A 15,000-nucleotide genomic window follows, 5' to 3' on the forward strand; every position below is an offset into this window, starting at 1 on the left:
GCGCAGGTATGGGATGCCAGTCACACGAGGACTCAGCAGGGTGGTGCATACCAAAAATCCCTGAGGTGGGTGAAGTTCCACACCGCACCATACCTAACTATGGGAGGCAGTAAAGAGGTATGTTTTAAGTCTAGACTTAAAAATAGGGAGGGTGTCTGCTAGTCGAATTGAGGAAGGGAGATTATTCCAGAGGATGGGTGCGCGATAGCTGAAAGCTCTGCCTCCTACTGTAGTTTTTGAGATTCTTGGAATTACAAGAAGGCCAGTATTCTGTGATCGTAGCGGTCTGGGTGGGTTATATGGGACTAGGAGATCTTTAATATATTCTGGTGCCTGGCCATTAATGGCTTTGTATGTTAGAAGTAATATTTTGAAGTCAATGCGACTTTTAACAGGCAGCCAGTGTAGAGATGCCAGGATAGGGGAAATATGTTAATATTTTTTAGTTCTAGTGAGTGTGCGAGCAGCTGCATTTCGTATAAGCTGTAAGCCCTTTAGACAGGTGTTATTGCAGCCAGCGTATAGAGCATTGCAATAATCAATCCTTGAGGTGACAAAAGCATGGATTAATTTCTCAGCGTCTGGTAAGGATAAAGACTTCCTTATCTTTGAAATGTTCCTTAAATGATAAAATGAAGCTTTGGTAATCTGTTTTATGTGATTACTTAGTGATAGGTCTTGGTCAATTGTAACTCCTAGATTTTTAACACTTGTGGATGAGGATAGTCGAAGATCAGTAAATGTAGCCTGTGATGAGGATAGGATATCCCTCATCTTTTTAGGACCTAAAACCATGACTTCTGTTTTATCGGAGTTCAAAAGCAGGAAATTATTTGTCATCCATGTCTTTATGTCTCGTATACATGTGTCAAGTTTGGCTAACAGAGTTAATTCGTCAGGTTTTATGGAAAGGTGTATCGTCTGCATAAGAATGAAATTTAATGCCATGTTTCCTAATTTCTGAGCCTAGAGGAAGCATATAGAGAGAAAATAACAGGGGCCCTAGTACTGAGCCTTGAGGCACCCCATATTTTACCATAGTCTGGGTAGACGGTTTATTGTGAACCTGTACAAATTGTCTGCGGTTAGAAAGGTATGATCTAAACCAAACGAGTGCTGAGTCTTTAATGCCTATCGAATGTTCAAGCCTGTGGAGTAGTATGTTGTGGTCTATGGTGTCAAAGGCAGCACTGAAGTCCAGGAGGACCAATATTGATATATGTCCATTATCGGCAGCGATGAGGAGGTCATTAAAAACTTTAACTAAGGCTGATTCAGTACTGTGGTGAGCTCTGAAACCAGACTGATATAATTCTTGGATTTTATTCATATGCAAGAAGGAACCAATTTGTTTCGACACTATTGTTTCTAGTATTTTTGACAAAAAAGGGAGATTAGATAAAGGGAGATTAGATATAGGCCTTTATACAGTGTAAAAAATATACTAACATCTTAGAAACATTGTAAAATTATTGAAATAGATTAAGAAAGCCACCACTACAGTGATTACTATGGTTAGATTGATTTATTTAGATCCAGTGAAATTGCTGCCTTGACAACGCTACATCATGGCTTCGGTATTCTATTACAGTTTTTCTACAGTGTTATGCTGTAGTGTAGTGTTTAGTGTTTTAGAATGATGTAACAGTTAATATCAAAGATTCTAGAGCGGAGCTCTGTTCTAGAATCTTTGGTTAATATCATTACAGTTTTTCTACAGTGTTATTCTGTAGTGTAGCATTTTAGTGTTCTAGAAGTATGTTCTCCAGTGAGCTTGACAGGGCTGCAGTAGGATTTGTATTAGGGTACCATGCGTATCATGCCTCAGTCAGGGCAATAGACTCACTCACTCATTTCTAATTAATCAGTGCAGTTGTTATTATTACTGGCTTCCAGTGAATCATATTGCTAGCATAGCGCTGCACTGAACAGCTTCAGGGCTGTAATATTGCTAGCATAGCGCTGCACTGGACAGCTTCAGGGTTGTAAAATTGCTGGCATAGCGCTGCACTGAACAGCTTCAGGGCTATATTATTGCTAGCATAGCGCTGCACTGAACAGCTTCAGAGCTATAATATTGCTAGCATAGCGCTGCACTGAACAGCTTCAGGGCTGTAATATTGCTAGCATAGCGCTGCACTGAACAGCTTCAGGGCAGTAATATTGCTAGCATAGCGCTGCACTGGACAGCTTCAGGGCTGTAAAATACAGCTTCAGGGCTGTAATATTGCTAGCATAGCGCTGCACTGGACAGCTTCAGAGCTGTAATATTGTTGGCATAGCGCTGCACTGGACAGCTTCAGGGCTGTAAAATTGCTAGCATACCGCTGCACTGAACAGCTTCAGGGCTATCATGTACTGTAGCTAGCATAGCAACGCACTGAACAACGTCAGGGCGGGTGGCTGCAGCTGCCTGCTAATGCTAACATTAGCGTATCGCTTCTGCTGCTGCTCCAGCTCCCCCTCAGTGCTGCTGAGAAACGGCTGGCTCCAGAGAGGCTTCTCTCCTGGCAGCACAGTGAGTCGTGACTGTGCTGGCTATTGGCTGCACACAGCGTGCCAGTCTGTGTGACTTCACTATTGGCAAACAGCATGGAGAGGAGAAGAGAGGAGAGGGAAAGATGGAGGCAGAAGAAAAAGAGAGAGAAAAAGGAGAGAATACATCCTCAGCTAAAGTTACATCTTCATGCACATATAAGGCTTGTAAGAATTGTTAGGCCATGGTTGGGATTGACCATAGTAGACGAGTCTGTAGGTGTGTGTGTGTGTGCGTGTGCGTGTGCGTGTGTGTGTGTGTGAGTGTGTGTGTCTGTGTACTTGTGTGCTTGAACACACATGATACATTAACTAGTATGTGTAAGTATACATAATGTACAATGTGAATCCATGTACTCTGTGTGTTAATGTATCTCTCTATGTATGCATGCCTGTGGATATATGTGCGTGTCTTTGACGAAAAGAGAGAGAGGGAGGGAGCCAGACAGAGAGAGGAAGAAAGAGAGGGAGAGTGAGAGAGAATAGATGAGTGGAGAGATGACGCTCACCAGGCTAAATGACTGCAGTGCAATAATGATAATGGAAGTGATGGCAGAGGGACAATATTCACACAAGTACAAATTCTGTCCTCCTTCTCTCTCTCCCTATCACTCTCTCTCTTCATCCCTCTCTCTTTTAGTCTCATTGACTGACTCACTCTCACACATATGGATACCATGCTTACACACACACACACACACACACACACACACACACACACACACACACACACACACACACACACACACACACACACACACACACACACACACACATGCAATCACTTACTGGCTCATACAACCCCATAGGTTGAGATGATGTCCTTGGGAAGGCCAGTGCTCTCACTGACGTCCACAGAAGGAGAGAAAGAGAGAGAGAGAGAGAGAGAGAGAGAGAGAGAGAGAGAGAAGGATGGAGAGAAAGATAGATGCATGAGCGACGAGTGACATGGGAGGGGAAACAGAGACAGAGGAAGCTGGAGAGTGGGATCGGAGAGCTACTGCGTGAGATTCAGCTCCAGAGAGGAGGAGGAAGAGGAGGAGGAGGAGGAGGAAGGAGAGGGTTTTTCCGTGTGCCCACTCACTTCACGCCCACGTCTAGAGGTCTGGCAGGCATGGATGAGGACAAAAAGAGGAGTGGGAGAAGGATAAACACAAGGAGGGGGCATCGAAAGACAGAGAGAGGGAGATAGTCAGAGATGAAAAGGGAAAAAGAGTGAAAAGAGTGAACACAAGAATGAGAGAAGCGAAAGATGAAGAAGAAGAGAGAGAGAGAGGATTGGTGGGAGGCAGAAACATGAGGGCGGAGAGGAGGGGAGAAGAGAAAGAGGGAGTGGGGTCGAGGGCGGGAGAGATGGAGGGAGGGAGGGAGAGATGGAGGGAGGGAGGTAGAAAGGGGCGGTAGGAAGAGGATGTGAGGTTACGAGAAGGAAAGAACAAACAATGTTTGGTAAGGAAGGATAGAGAAAGGGGGGAGTAGAAGGTGGGGAAGGAGGAGAAGGAGTGGCCGTCAGCTGAGGGAAAATACTGTGCTGACATCAGCAAGAACGAGGGAGAGGGAGAGAGAGAGAAAGAGAGAGAGAGAGAGAGTAGATGGAATGGGAAATGGAATTAACATTACGCAGAGATGCAGAGAGAGAGAGAGAGAGAGAGAGAGAGAGAGAGAGAGAGAGGTGGAAATGGATGGGAGGGGTTTGATGAGAGAGAAAAAAAAGCCTTGAGGGAATTTAAATCTTGAACCCTGCTTCTGTCGACATAATGGACTCTTCCTTGTTAAGGAGTCAATAGAATGTACTATCTCCCTGATTACTGGGGGAGAGTGTTTCAGTGCTGTTGGTTGCTGCTCTTGGAGTTTTGTATGTAATACTAAACTATGTGTGTGTGTGTGTTTGTGTGTGTGTGTGTGTGTGTGTGTGTGTGTGTGTGTGTGTGTGTGCGCGTTACATTCTATTCTAAGGATTGTGAGTTTGTGGGCTCTGTTGGAGACACTGAGCGGACAGGAGCTCACACTGAGAGAACACATGGCACTACTTCCAGAGACACACACACACACACACACACACACACACACACACACACACACACACACACACACACACACACACCTTCACTTGTTTTCCCTCTCTATGACACACTCTCCAATTGTCTCTCTCAGGCACATTTATACACCTGTGTGCACCATACAGTCTCTGGTGTGCACACACTGACTCACACCTGAAAACACACACACACACACACACACACACACACACACACACACACACAGATACACCTGTGCTCTCTAACATCAGAGTGAAATTCCTGGATGCTCTGGACGCCACCACACACATATAGAGGTGCACATTTGCATGATACACACGTCCCAGTGCCGCATGGTGAATAATGTAGAAGAAGAAGATGACCTAGATTCTCGTGTGTATGTGTGTGTGTGTCCGTGTGTGTGTGTGTAGATTGCACATCCAGTGTTGCATCAGAACCATTTCCCTGCAAACAGCTGCTTTTACCAGATCCAGTGCATGATATGAACCTCTCCCTCTTCCTCTCTCTTTTACACAAACACACACACACACTTTCTCTCTCTCTCTCTCTCTCTCTCTCTGTCTCTCTCTTGCTCTCCTTTCTTAGTCACGTGTTTTGTAAGTTCAAATATAAGTTGGAAAAGGCTGTTTATGTGCATTTGCTGATGGAAGCTCAGTTTGTTTTAGTGAGGGGAAGAGATAAATTATGTGTTTTGCGTGTGTGTCTATGTGTGTGTGTGTGGGGGGGGGAGTTGGTGTGTGTATTTGTTTGTGTGGCCAGTGCAGTAGAGAATCCTTAAAAGGGGCGGGGGGGGGATCAATTGAAAGGAGACCCTCTCCCGGCCTGGTTGCCGCAGCAATGCCGAGATTCCATCAATGACAGAGGGCCCCGTTGCTGTGGAAACAGTTATGAATGAGAGGAGGTCGGTAACCGTGGAGACTCGGTTTCGGGAAAAAAATGGAGGGAGGGAGGGAGAGAGAGCGAGAGGAAGCAGCAAGGAATCGCCAGGTTGCCATGGTAATGCGGTGAATGGGGAGAGACCCAGTGACAGGGTGTCGGGGAGATACGTCCACCTCAGCCCCCTCATCTCCACACAAACGCATTCACCTCACTAGCTCCTAAAACGTTCCATACACTCACACTGTCACTAACCCCTCACCACACACACACACACACACACACTCATATCACATAAGCTTTCCCTATAGGTAATACATATTCATGTATTATTTAATTTATTCATTTATTGTTGCCACTGTTTTAGTGATGACCAGTTCTTGCGCGCCCAAGCCATTGAAAATACTGGGTTTCATAGCGCAGCGCTGTCGCTTTCCCGTACAATGTGAACCCGGCTTCTGGCAGGTCTACAGTATGTGCTTATGCCTCCACTAACCCTGTTGACTTGTCTTAAGGACTGCCTAGATGACATGCTAGCACCAGTGATGTCCACTTAGGTCCCCAGTCTATCCCACTGACCAGAATACATACTTATCTACAGCAGTGTCTACCCAGCTCTTGACTTGGCAGTGATAAATGTTATCCCCTGGGTTACTCCCACTCTGACTAGCGGCTAAGCCCATTTTAACACCTCCAGTGGCTCGCTAGCTGCGTGTTAGCGCCGACTCCCACTTCCTCCACCTCCTCCACCTCCTCCCCTCGGAGGAGACCCAGGGGAGGGGCTCCTCTGTTGAGCAAATACTGCAGTTTATAGTCTCAACAAGTGTGTATTGGTCTCTGTGTATTACAGTTTGTATGTTTGCGTGTGTTAGTGGTGTGTGTGTGTGTGTGTGTGTGTGTCTTGTGTGTTTCTGTGATTGGCAGGTGTTTCTCCACCCTTACCAACCTTGACAGTTGCCTCACACACCCCTCGGCCTGTGTGAATCCCTCGCTCTCTCCCTTCGTCACACCCTGTCATCATCTTCTGTCTCTCCTTCTCTCTCTCTCTCCCTCCCTCCCTCCCTCCCTTTTCCCCAAGCACCCTGTCTTTCACCAGGGGGAGAGTTTCTTTTCTCTTGTCATCCTAAGGTACAACACTTATCTCTTGATTCCTCCTCTATTCCTCCTCTGGCGAGTCCCAAATCACAACCTATCCCCTGTCGCGCAGGCTCAGTCCCAAACCACACCCTTCTTCCCTCCTTAGTGTACACTTGCTTGGCGTCCCTCTGTCAATTCCTCAGCAACAGACGTGTGAGCGGTTACAGCTACACTGCCTTAACGGTGCTGCTGCCGCAGCAGCATAGCCATGTGACTCACACCGGCACCCTGATGGACTTATTACACCCGGCCATTGGGATGCATCGAGACTCTGACTCAGAGTTCACTGATGTGAACGCCGTCCTGTCAGTCAGATCATGCGCTGAAAAAAAAAAAACAACAGTCACATTAATGGCTATTATTAGTGCCCCCTCAAGTGGTGGGAGGGGGCCAGTGCAGGCCACACACCCATGCTAGGGAGAGAAAGAGCCTAGAACAGGGAGTCCGGATTTCCGGATTTTGGAGGGTTGTTACTGCCAGTTAGCATCCAGTTTAGCTGGTGGTGTCTAACATGGTGTGCTCACTTCTGGCCACATTTTCACAAACATGCCAATTAGATGCCATATTACTGGTGGAGACAAATGTACTGTATGTTGGCTTGGTTGTGAAAATGTGTCCGGAGGTGAGCACATATCAGACACCATTTGTAAAGAGTATGGATGTACTGAAGGATGTGCTGAAGTATGGATGAATTAGCTAGCCTAGCATGAGCCATTGAAATGAATGGGGACAGTACTTCCTCCCTTTCCTTCCTGGCCAGTTCTATATAATACCTTCATGGCCTGGAACTACCCAAAATACGAAGACCGTAGAACCTGAACCTTTTATTTGCCTAGTTCCTGACATTCCTTACAGTAATTGGATCTCATTGAGGATAGGTCTGTATTCCACAGGATTGTGATCTCAATGAAGCTGTGTGACATATTGAGATTGATGCCCAATGTGTTTGAGTTGATGTTGGAGAATGGCATAAAGATGCTTGCCTAACTGGATTAGCAAATTACAGATTTTACAAATTACAGAGAGGAGAGGGAGAAAGACAAGGAGGAAATGAAGTGAAGAATAAAGAGGAAAGGTAGAGGAAGAAAGACAGAAAGAAAGAAAAAAAGGAAAGAACAGGTAGACTTCCTTTCTCACACACATACTCACACACTCCAATCCTGTATGTATATAACTATTAGGAGAAGATTGTTTATCAGCAGAAGATCAGTCGTGTACTAGGTCAATCCCCTTACTGGTTGACGTGCATAGGGAAAGTGGAGCAATGAGGCACGAGAACTTTAATCGGACAAGGTGAACTAGGAAGGAGTCGATCCTACTACCCCCTGACAAGGTGAACTAGGAAGGAGTCGCTCCTACTACCCCCAGACAAGGTGAACTAGAAAGGAGTCGATCCTACTACCCCCTGACAAGGTGAACTAGGAAGGAGTCGATCCTACTACCCTCTGACAGTGGATGGAGGAGAGAACAGGGGTACACCAACAGCCCTAATCCCTCCTGTCGTTTTTTCTCAGTGATTGTTTTTCGCTTACTCAGGTGTTTTTTTTTTTATGGGATGGTGGTGGTGTGCGCTGGCAGTTAAAAGCCTATTGACTGAGCCTGCAATCCCGGCTGTATATCATAGCTGTTAATGAATGGGGCTTTTACTGAAATTAGCATCTCGCATAGCAAACAGCAGCAGGAGGAGAACAACGATGCCTGCCAAGACCTGACCTCACTGCCTCAGTGCAACTTTGGAACTCGTTTGATCCTTCATACCTTGTTTTTTATTTGCTTGCATTTTACTTTCTCAAGTGTCTGTCTATCTATATATGTATCTATCTGTCTATCTATTTATGTATCTATCTATCTATCTATCTATCTATCTATGTATCCATCTCTCCATCTATCTATCTATCTATCTATCTATCTATCTATCTATCTATATCTATCTACCTATCTATCTGTCACTCTCTCCATCTATCTATCTATCTATCTCTGTCTATCTATCTATCTATCTATCTATCTATCTATCTATCTATCTATCTATCTAAGTATCTATGTGAGGAGGCAGGGGGAGCACTGGAAATTTCCATGTGTGTGTATGCGTGTGTCCCCGTCTGTGTGAGCGTGGGCTGACTGGCTTACTGTGGAGGAGGGAGGGCTGAGGGGGTGGTGTGTCTGTGTGTGTCTGTGTGTGTGTGTGTGTGTGTGTGTGTGTGTGTGTGTGTGTGGGCGAGGAACCTCCCTGAGATGAGCCGGAGACTCACCAGCAAACAGACGATGCTGCTCTCGTGTACCTCAGACAGAGAGAGAGAGATACAGAGATAGACAGGCAGAGACACAGTCAGACAGACAGACAGTCATACTCTACATACACACAGAGAGTAGATAGATAGATAGATAGATACCGTAAAACTCCAAATAATAGCCCGGGCTTTTATTTTTCCAAATCGCCAAACTGCACCGGCTAGTATTAGAGACAGGCGTCTATATGAGACAGGCCTTTAATTCCCTTTACACAAAACTTTTCCTCTGCAAAGATGGAAAATATTATCAAATTAATTATTTCAAACACACTGAATGTCTACCTATATGACTAGGCTATCTGATGACAATTACAGATCATCATTCATTTAGTGTTGAGATGTTGTTCATTGAGTGAGATACAGTAAGATCCAAATAGCTGGGATAGCCAGAACAGATGAAACACATTTTAATTAAACGTAATCTACAAAGAGATCACACTGAAAGCTCATATTTTGTCACAAGCAAATAGCCTATATCGGTCCTTTGTCAAAGACAGTTGCATTATCAGCCCTGACCAAAACTGTTCAGGAATTATTTATGCAAAAGTGGAACGTGCTTAATGTTTCATTCTCCCTCCTTTTCGGCAGGAATGAAACAGCATGAGAGAGCATGAACCATACTGTTTCTCCCGTTTTGTATTTGCCAAATTTGACAACAGTCTACATTCAAATCATAGCCTACTTCCAGGCGCACGGGGACATATTTTTGACCAGGGGTGCTGAATAACAAAATAATCATGGATGTCCGACGATTTCTCCCCCAGCATAGCCTATGATTCGAATTTAGACAGCTAAATACGCCATTTCACCGCCGTGTATGAGTAGGTCTAAGAGTGAGAAGTTTTATAATGCCCTGGGCAGCCACATTCCACTGCAACTATGCGCAGCACTTGCCACTCCGACTCATCAATAAAAACTGTGCGCGCACACACCAGTCCCATAGAAGCGTACTTTACATCATTAATCTATTTCAGTAGGTTATATAGCCAGAGAATGTCCGTAGACGGGCACTGATATAGCCTAGTCTAAGGTAAATTCCTTTTCTGACTTCTTTCTCTTTATCGCCATGGCATTTAGAATAAAGAATAACGTTCGCGAACCGTTCTGGTTTTGTTGCCAGCATAAAAACAAGCTTACCATCGGCCTATCCGCAAATTAACACAAGGGATGAATTGAACGATGACGAAGTCGGACATATAGGCATAGTTCATATTGGAAAAAAAGTTATACAATTTGGAATTCTAGCTTTTCCCCACCACAGTCTTTTAATGTCATCTAATCATAACGTGCGCAGTCTGCGCCATACTAAGCCCAAATCACACCCAAGATTCGCAACGAGATGAGCAGCAACTTGATGCAACATTCTAAAACCTTGCAACTGTGACCAGACATGTGAATGCTTTGCGACGGCTTGTAACGACGTGCAACATCTAATTCACACTGCTGTAACCTCCTTTCTGTAACGGTTTCGTGTCATTGCGAATCTTTAAACAGACGATCTGACGGGTTTTAGAACATTAAATACAACCCGAAACTAAAAAACAGACCAGGCTTCTACTGGAGACCGGCCTTTAACCCAAACTTGTAGCCACGCCAGGCGTTTAAAAGAGACAGGCGTCTCTTAGGGACTTGGCGATTATTTGAAGTTTTACGGTAGATAGATAGATAGACAACAGATGGGTTGAGGTAATACATTACCTGTTGCCAGCTATACCACACCCTGGGTCCATGGGTACACACCATGGGCACAAACACACACACACACACACACACACACACACACACACACACACACACACAGGTTCCAAGATCAGTGACTAAGCAATGTGTAAAGCCCACAATGTCTGACCAATTACTCATTGGTGAGATTGAGATTGGCTTCCTGCCTGGACACTGAACTGAACAGAACAACAACCATCCCCCCATGCCACACTCACATGGCTCCTTCACAGTGGCCTCCTCCTGTGTGTGTGTGTGTGTGTGTGTGTGTGTGTGTGTGTGTGTGTGTGTGTGTGTGTGTGTGTGTGTGTGTGTGTGTGTGTGTATGTGTGTGTGTGTGTGTGTGTGTGTGTGTAGCTCTTTTGTTTTAATGTGCTATACAAATGAAATGAACTTACCTACAGAATGTATGTGTGTGTGAGTGTGTGTGTGAGTGTGTGTGTGTGTGTGTGTGTGTGTGTGTGCGTGTGCGTGTGTGTGTAGTACTTTTGTTCACATTTGTGTGCATCTATGTGTTTAAATAAAGGGATTCCAGTTTTTACACACATACATTTTACATGTGTACGTATATTGCTTACAGTTTTTCTCAGTCGCTTTTTTGTTGCTTTTCTCACATCACTATTAACATTTGCACAGCAGTTAGTGCAATTCTCAAAACAATTAGTGCAAACTGCAAAACCTAATGGATGACCTGCAAAAGCACGTCACTTGCTCAAAATGGATAGTCCATTCCTCAAAAGCAGGTATTCATGTCAATGAAACTGTCAGTGTCATCAAAATTAGAAGTCTTGACACCATCGTTTATGAACAAGATAGTCAAATGGCTTTGTCATGTTTTCATTATGACAGTTCTCTCAGTGTTTTCCAATGCAAAAAAAAGGTCAGAACTCGGTGACACTACCTGAACATGCTCAAGACAGCACTATACAGCACTTGCACAGCCATTTGAAAACTACAGTAAAGTTACACATTGCTGTAGTAAGGTGAGTAAGTGAGTACAAGACACTGAATACGTACATTTTTACTGTATGCTCTTTGCAATTCTAAAGCATTGTGACAGAATTTGATAACTAGTTCAACAATTTTGTATGTAATGACTCAAGCAATGAAATGAAGACTATTAGTTTTATTTGGAACGACTATTCAGCATTCATAAGTATAGTTAATTTTGACTGACATGACATAAGCAAATGATAATGTTAAAAAACAGCAGAGAATTGTATGAAAGCAACTGATATATGTCCAAAAGTATTTGCAATTTGTTCAGAGGAAGGAGAAATTGCTACTATGATGTGCACAAATGACTAAATGTTGTGGAGGTTGAACTAATAGTTATGAGAATTTTCATTCTGATCTGAAAAAAGCACCAAAGCGACTTAGAAAAAACTGTAATGATCAAATATGAAATCTAGTACTAAATGTTTGCCTTTGTGCCTACATGTTGTTTTCATTTCTGCTATCTTCTCTCTCTCTCTCTCTCTTTTTCTTTCTCTCTCTCTCTCTCTCTCTCTCTCTTGCTCCCCCCTCTCTCTCTCTGTCTTGCTCTCCCCCCTTTCTCTCTCTGTAGGATCTTGTCCACAATAGGCTCAGAGTTTGACCTGCGGACACTCAGAGCAGTCAGAGTGCTCAGACCACTTAAACTGGTGTCTGGGATTCCCAGTGAGTACCTGTGTTTGTGTGTGTGTGTGTGTGGGGGGGGGGTTACAGTGGACATGGTTAAGACTATTTATAACTACGTGTCAACATGTTATCTTATTTGGTGCATTCGAACACAACAGTTCTAGGAACATAGTTCTACTAACTACTAACTGGAGAGGCTAAAATGGTGCTTCTGCTGCCTTGACATGCACATCAGTCATAGTACCTATGCACAGGGAAATGACCCTATACCACAAATTAGGAAAAACTGTAAGGAACTGCGGCCAGAGGAACTTACTAATCCGCAGTTCCATGCTGCAAGAGTGTAGGGCTGTCACTTTACTTTCGAAAATCGATTGCACAATCGATTGGACCAAACAACACAAGTTTCGAAAACTAAAATATGGAATCGATTTTAACCAAATATTTACGCTATAAAGATGTATGGAAACGTCTTTAGACATAAAAAATCGATTTTACAATCGATTCAATGAACACTTATGTCTCAAAAATCGAACAGGATTTTTTCACAAAAGTGACAGCCCTACACGAGTGCGCAAAAAAAAAGGGTTCTATGAACTGTATGTTCTAGGAACAGCAAAATTCCCTACAGTGTGAAAGGGGCCTATTCATACTAGAGCTTGACACCTCTGTAGTCTGCGTGCCTGTTCAGGAGAAGTCCTGCTAAGCCATTGCATTGTTATGTGTCCTCCAGGTCTACAGGTGGTGCTCAAGTCTATCATGAAGGCCATGATCCCACTGCTGCAGATTGGCCTGCTGCTCTTTGTGGCCATCCTTATGTTTGCCATTATAGGCCTGGAGTTCTACATGGGCAAGTTCCACAAGACCTGCTTCAATAATGTCACGAGTACGTCAACATAACATCTTTCACACACAAACAAACACACACACACTCTCTCTCTCTCTCTCTCTCTCTCTTTCTCTCTCTCTCTCTCTCTCTCTCTCTCTCTCTCTCTCTCTCTCACAGAAACACCTTACAACTCTCAGTCACACCTGGCAAACAGAGAAGTGGGACTCAGACAGACAGAGTGTATTCAGTGCAAAGCCTGTACAACCGTTCTTTGAGTTTTCACTGAATGGTTATGCATGGTTGGTTCTTCTGTATGCTCTGAATACCTCACATGGTCTGTTAGTATGGACTCAAAAACCATAAGACATTTGTGGTTGACATTTGCCCTATTCTTGGAAGTAGTGTTACAGTTTAGCTGCCCATGTGTCTTAGAGTGACTTTCAATACTACCTAGATCCTAGTATGTGCTAGATGTCACTGTTCACTTTTCCCATAGCTAATTGTATGTCAACTGGAACTATGTCCCTAAGTCAATATGTTCCCTTGAAGAAGCTTTTTGTCAAGCAAGCAAAACAGTCTATTCGTCAGCTGTAGTGGTTGTGACATTTGCAATTTGCATTCAAGTGAATATAGACTAAAAGCCGTACACATTGTTTTGCCCTCTTTGTGATTTTCTTTCTCAATCTCTCTTTTGGTCCTGTCGCACATGGGATCGTACACTTATTCATGCACACAAGCTCTTTGTCATAGACAAAAACACACATTCCCTTTTTCACACCCCCCACCCCAAAACACACAACCCCCCAAACACACACATACATACACACTCAGAAACATTGATACACTCCAACCCCACCCCCTCCCTACAAACATACACATTCACGCACGCTGTGAGTCTGTCGCTTTGGATAATAGTGTTTGCTGAATATCATTCACCTTCACGTTTACCTGCAGAAGAGATATATGACAAGCAGCCGTGTGGGGAGGCGTTGCCAGCGCGATTGTGCCCCGAGGGCACCGTGTGCCAGGAGTACTGGATCGGACCCAACTATGGAATCACGCAGTTCGACAACATCCTGTTTGCCGTGCTCACTGTCTTCCAGTGCATCACCATGGAGGGCTGGACCGACATGCTGTACTATGTAAGTGTGACTGACCTGTACTATAGGAATGTGACTGGACTATAGGAATGTGACTGGACTGATATGCTGTGCGAGTGTGACTGACCTGTACTATAGGAATGTGACTGGACTGACATGCTATGTGAGTGTGACTGACCTGTACTATAGGAATGTGACTGACCTGTACTATAGGAATGTGACTGGACTGACATGCTATGTGAGTGTGACTGACCTGTACTATAGGAGTGTGACTGACCTGTACTATAGGAATGTGACTGGACTGACATGCTATGTGAGTGTGACTGACCTGTACTATAGGAATGTGACTGACCTGTACTATAAGAATGTTACTGGACCAACATGCTATGTGAGTGTGACAGACCTGTACTATAGGAATGTGACTGGACCAACATGCTATGTGAGTGTGACTGACCTGTACTATAGAAGTGTGACTGGACCAACATGCTGTGCTATGTGAGTGTGACTGACCTGTACTATAGGAGTGTGACTGGACTGACATGCTGTGTGAGTGTGACTGACCTGTGCTATAGGAATGTGACCGTACTATAGGAGTGTGACTGGACTGACATGATGTGCTGTGTGAGTTTGACTGACCTGCACTATAGGAATGTGACTGTACTGACATGCTATGTGAGTGTGACTGACCTGTACTATAGGAATGTTACTGGACCGACATGCTGTACTGTGTGAGTGTGACTGACCTGTACTATAGGAGTGTGACTGGACTGACATGCTGTACTGTGTGTATCTGTATCTGAACTGACGATGTATGACTGATCGGTATTTTGTACTTTATGAGTGTGACTGAATAATGT

At 44.3% G+C, this 15,000-nt stretch overlaps 1 protein-coding gene across 1 annotated transcript in view; it reads left to right on the forward strand.

The window, feature by feature from the left end:
- Positions 1 to 15,000, forward strand: part of cacna1ab (calcium channel, voltage-dependent, P/Q type, alpha 1A subunit, b) — a 148,872-nt gene that overhangs the window by 75,806 nt on the left and 58,066 nt on the right. Inside the window, exons 7-9 of the mRNA XM_076280840.1 lie at positions 12,162 to 12,253; positions 12,948 to 13,100; positions 13,998 to 14,185. Of these exons, the coding sequence (XP_076136955.1) occupies positions 12,162 to 12,253; positions 12,948 to 13,100; positions 13,998 to 14,185 (433 nt within the window). The remainder of the gene's footprint in view (positions 1 to 12,161; positions 12,254 to 12,947; positions 13,101 to 13,997; positions 14,186 to 15,000) is intronic.

This window comes from Alosa pseudoharengus, unplaced genomic scaffold, assembly GCF_046254945.1.
Source record: "Alosa pseudoharengus isolate Yale_2024_CS ecotype anadromous, Long Island Sound unplaced genomic scaffold, YU_APseudo_1.1 YU_APseudo_1.1_scf_1, whole genome shotgun sequence".
NCBI lineage: Eukaryota > Metazoa > Chordata > Actinopteri > Clupeiformes > Clupeidae > Alosa > Alosa pseudoharengus.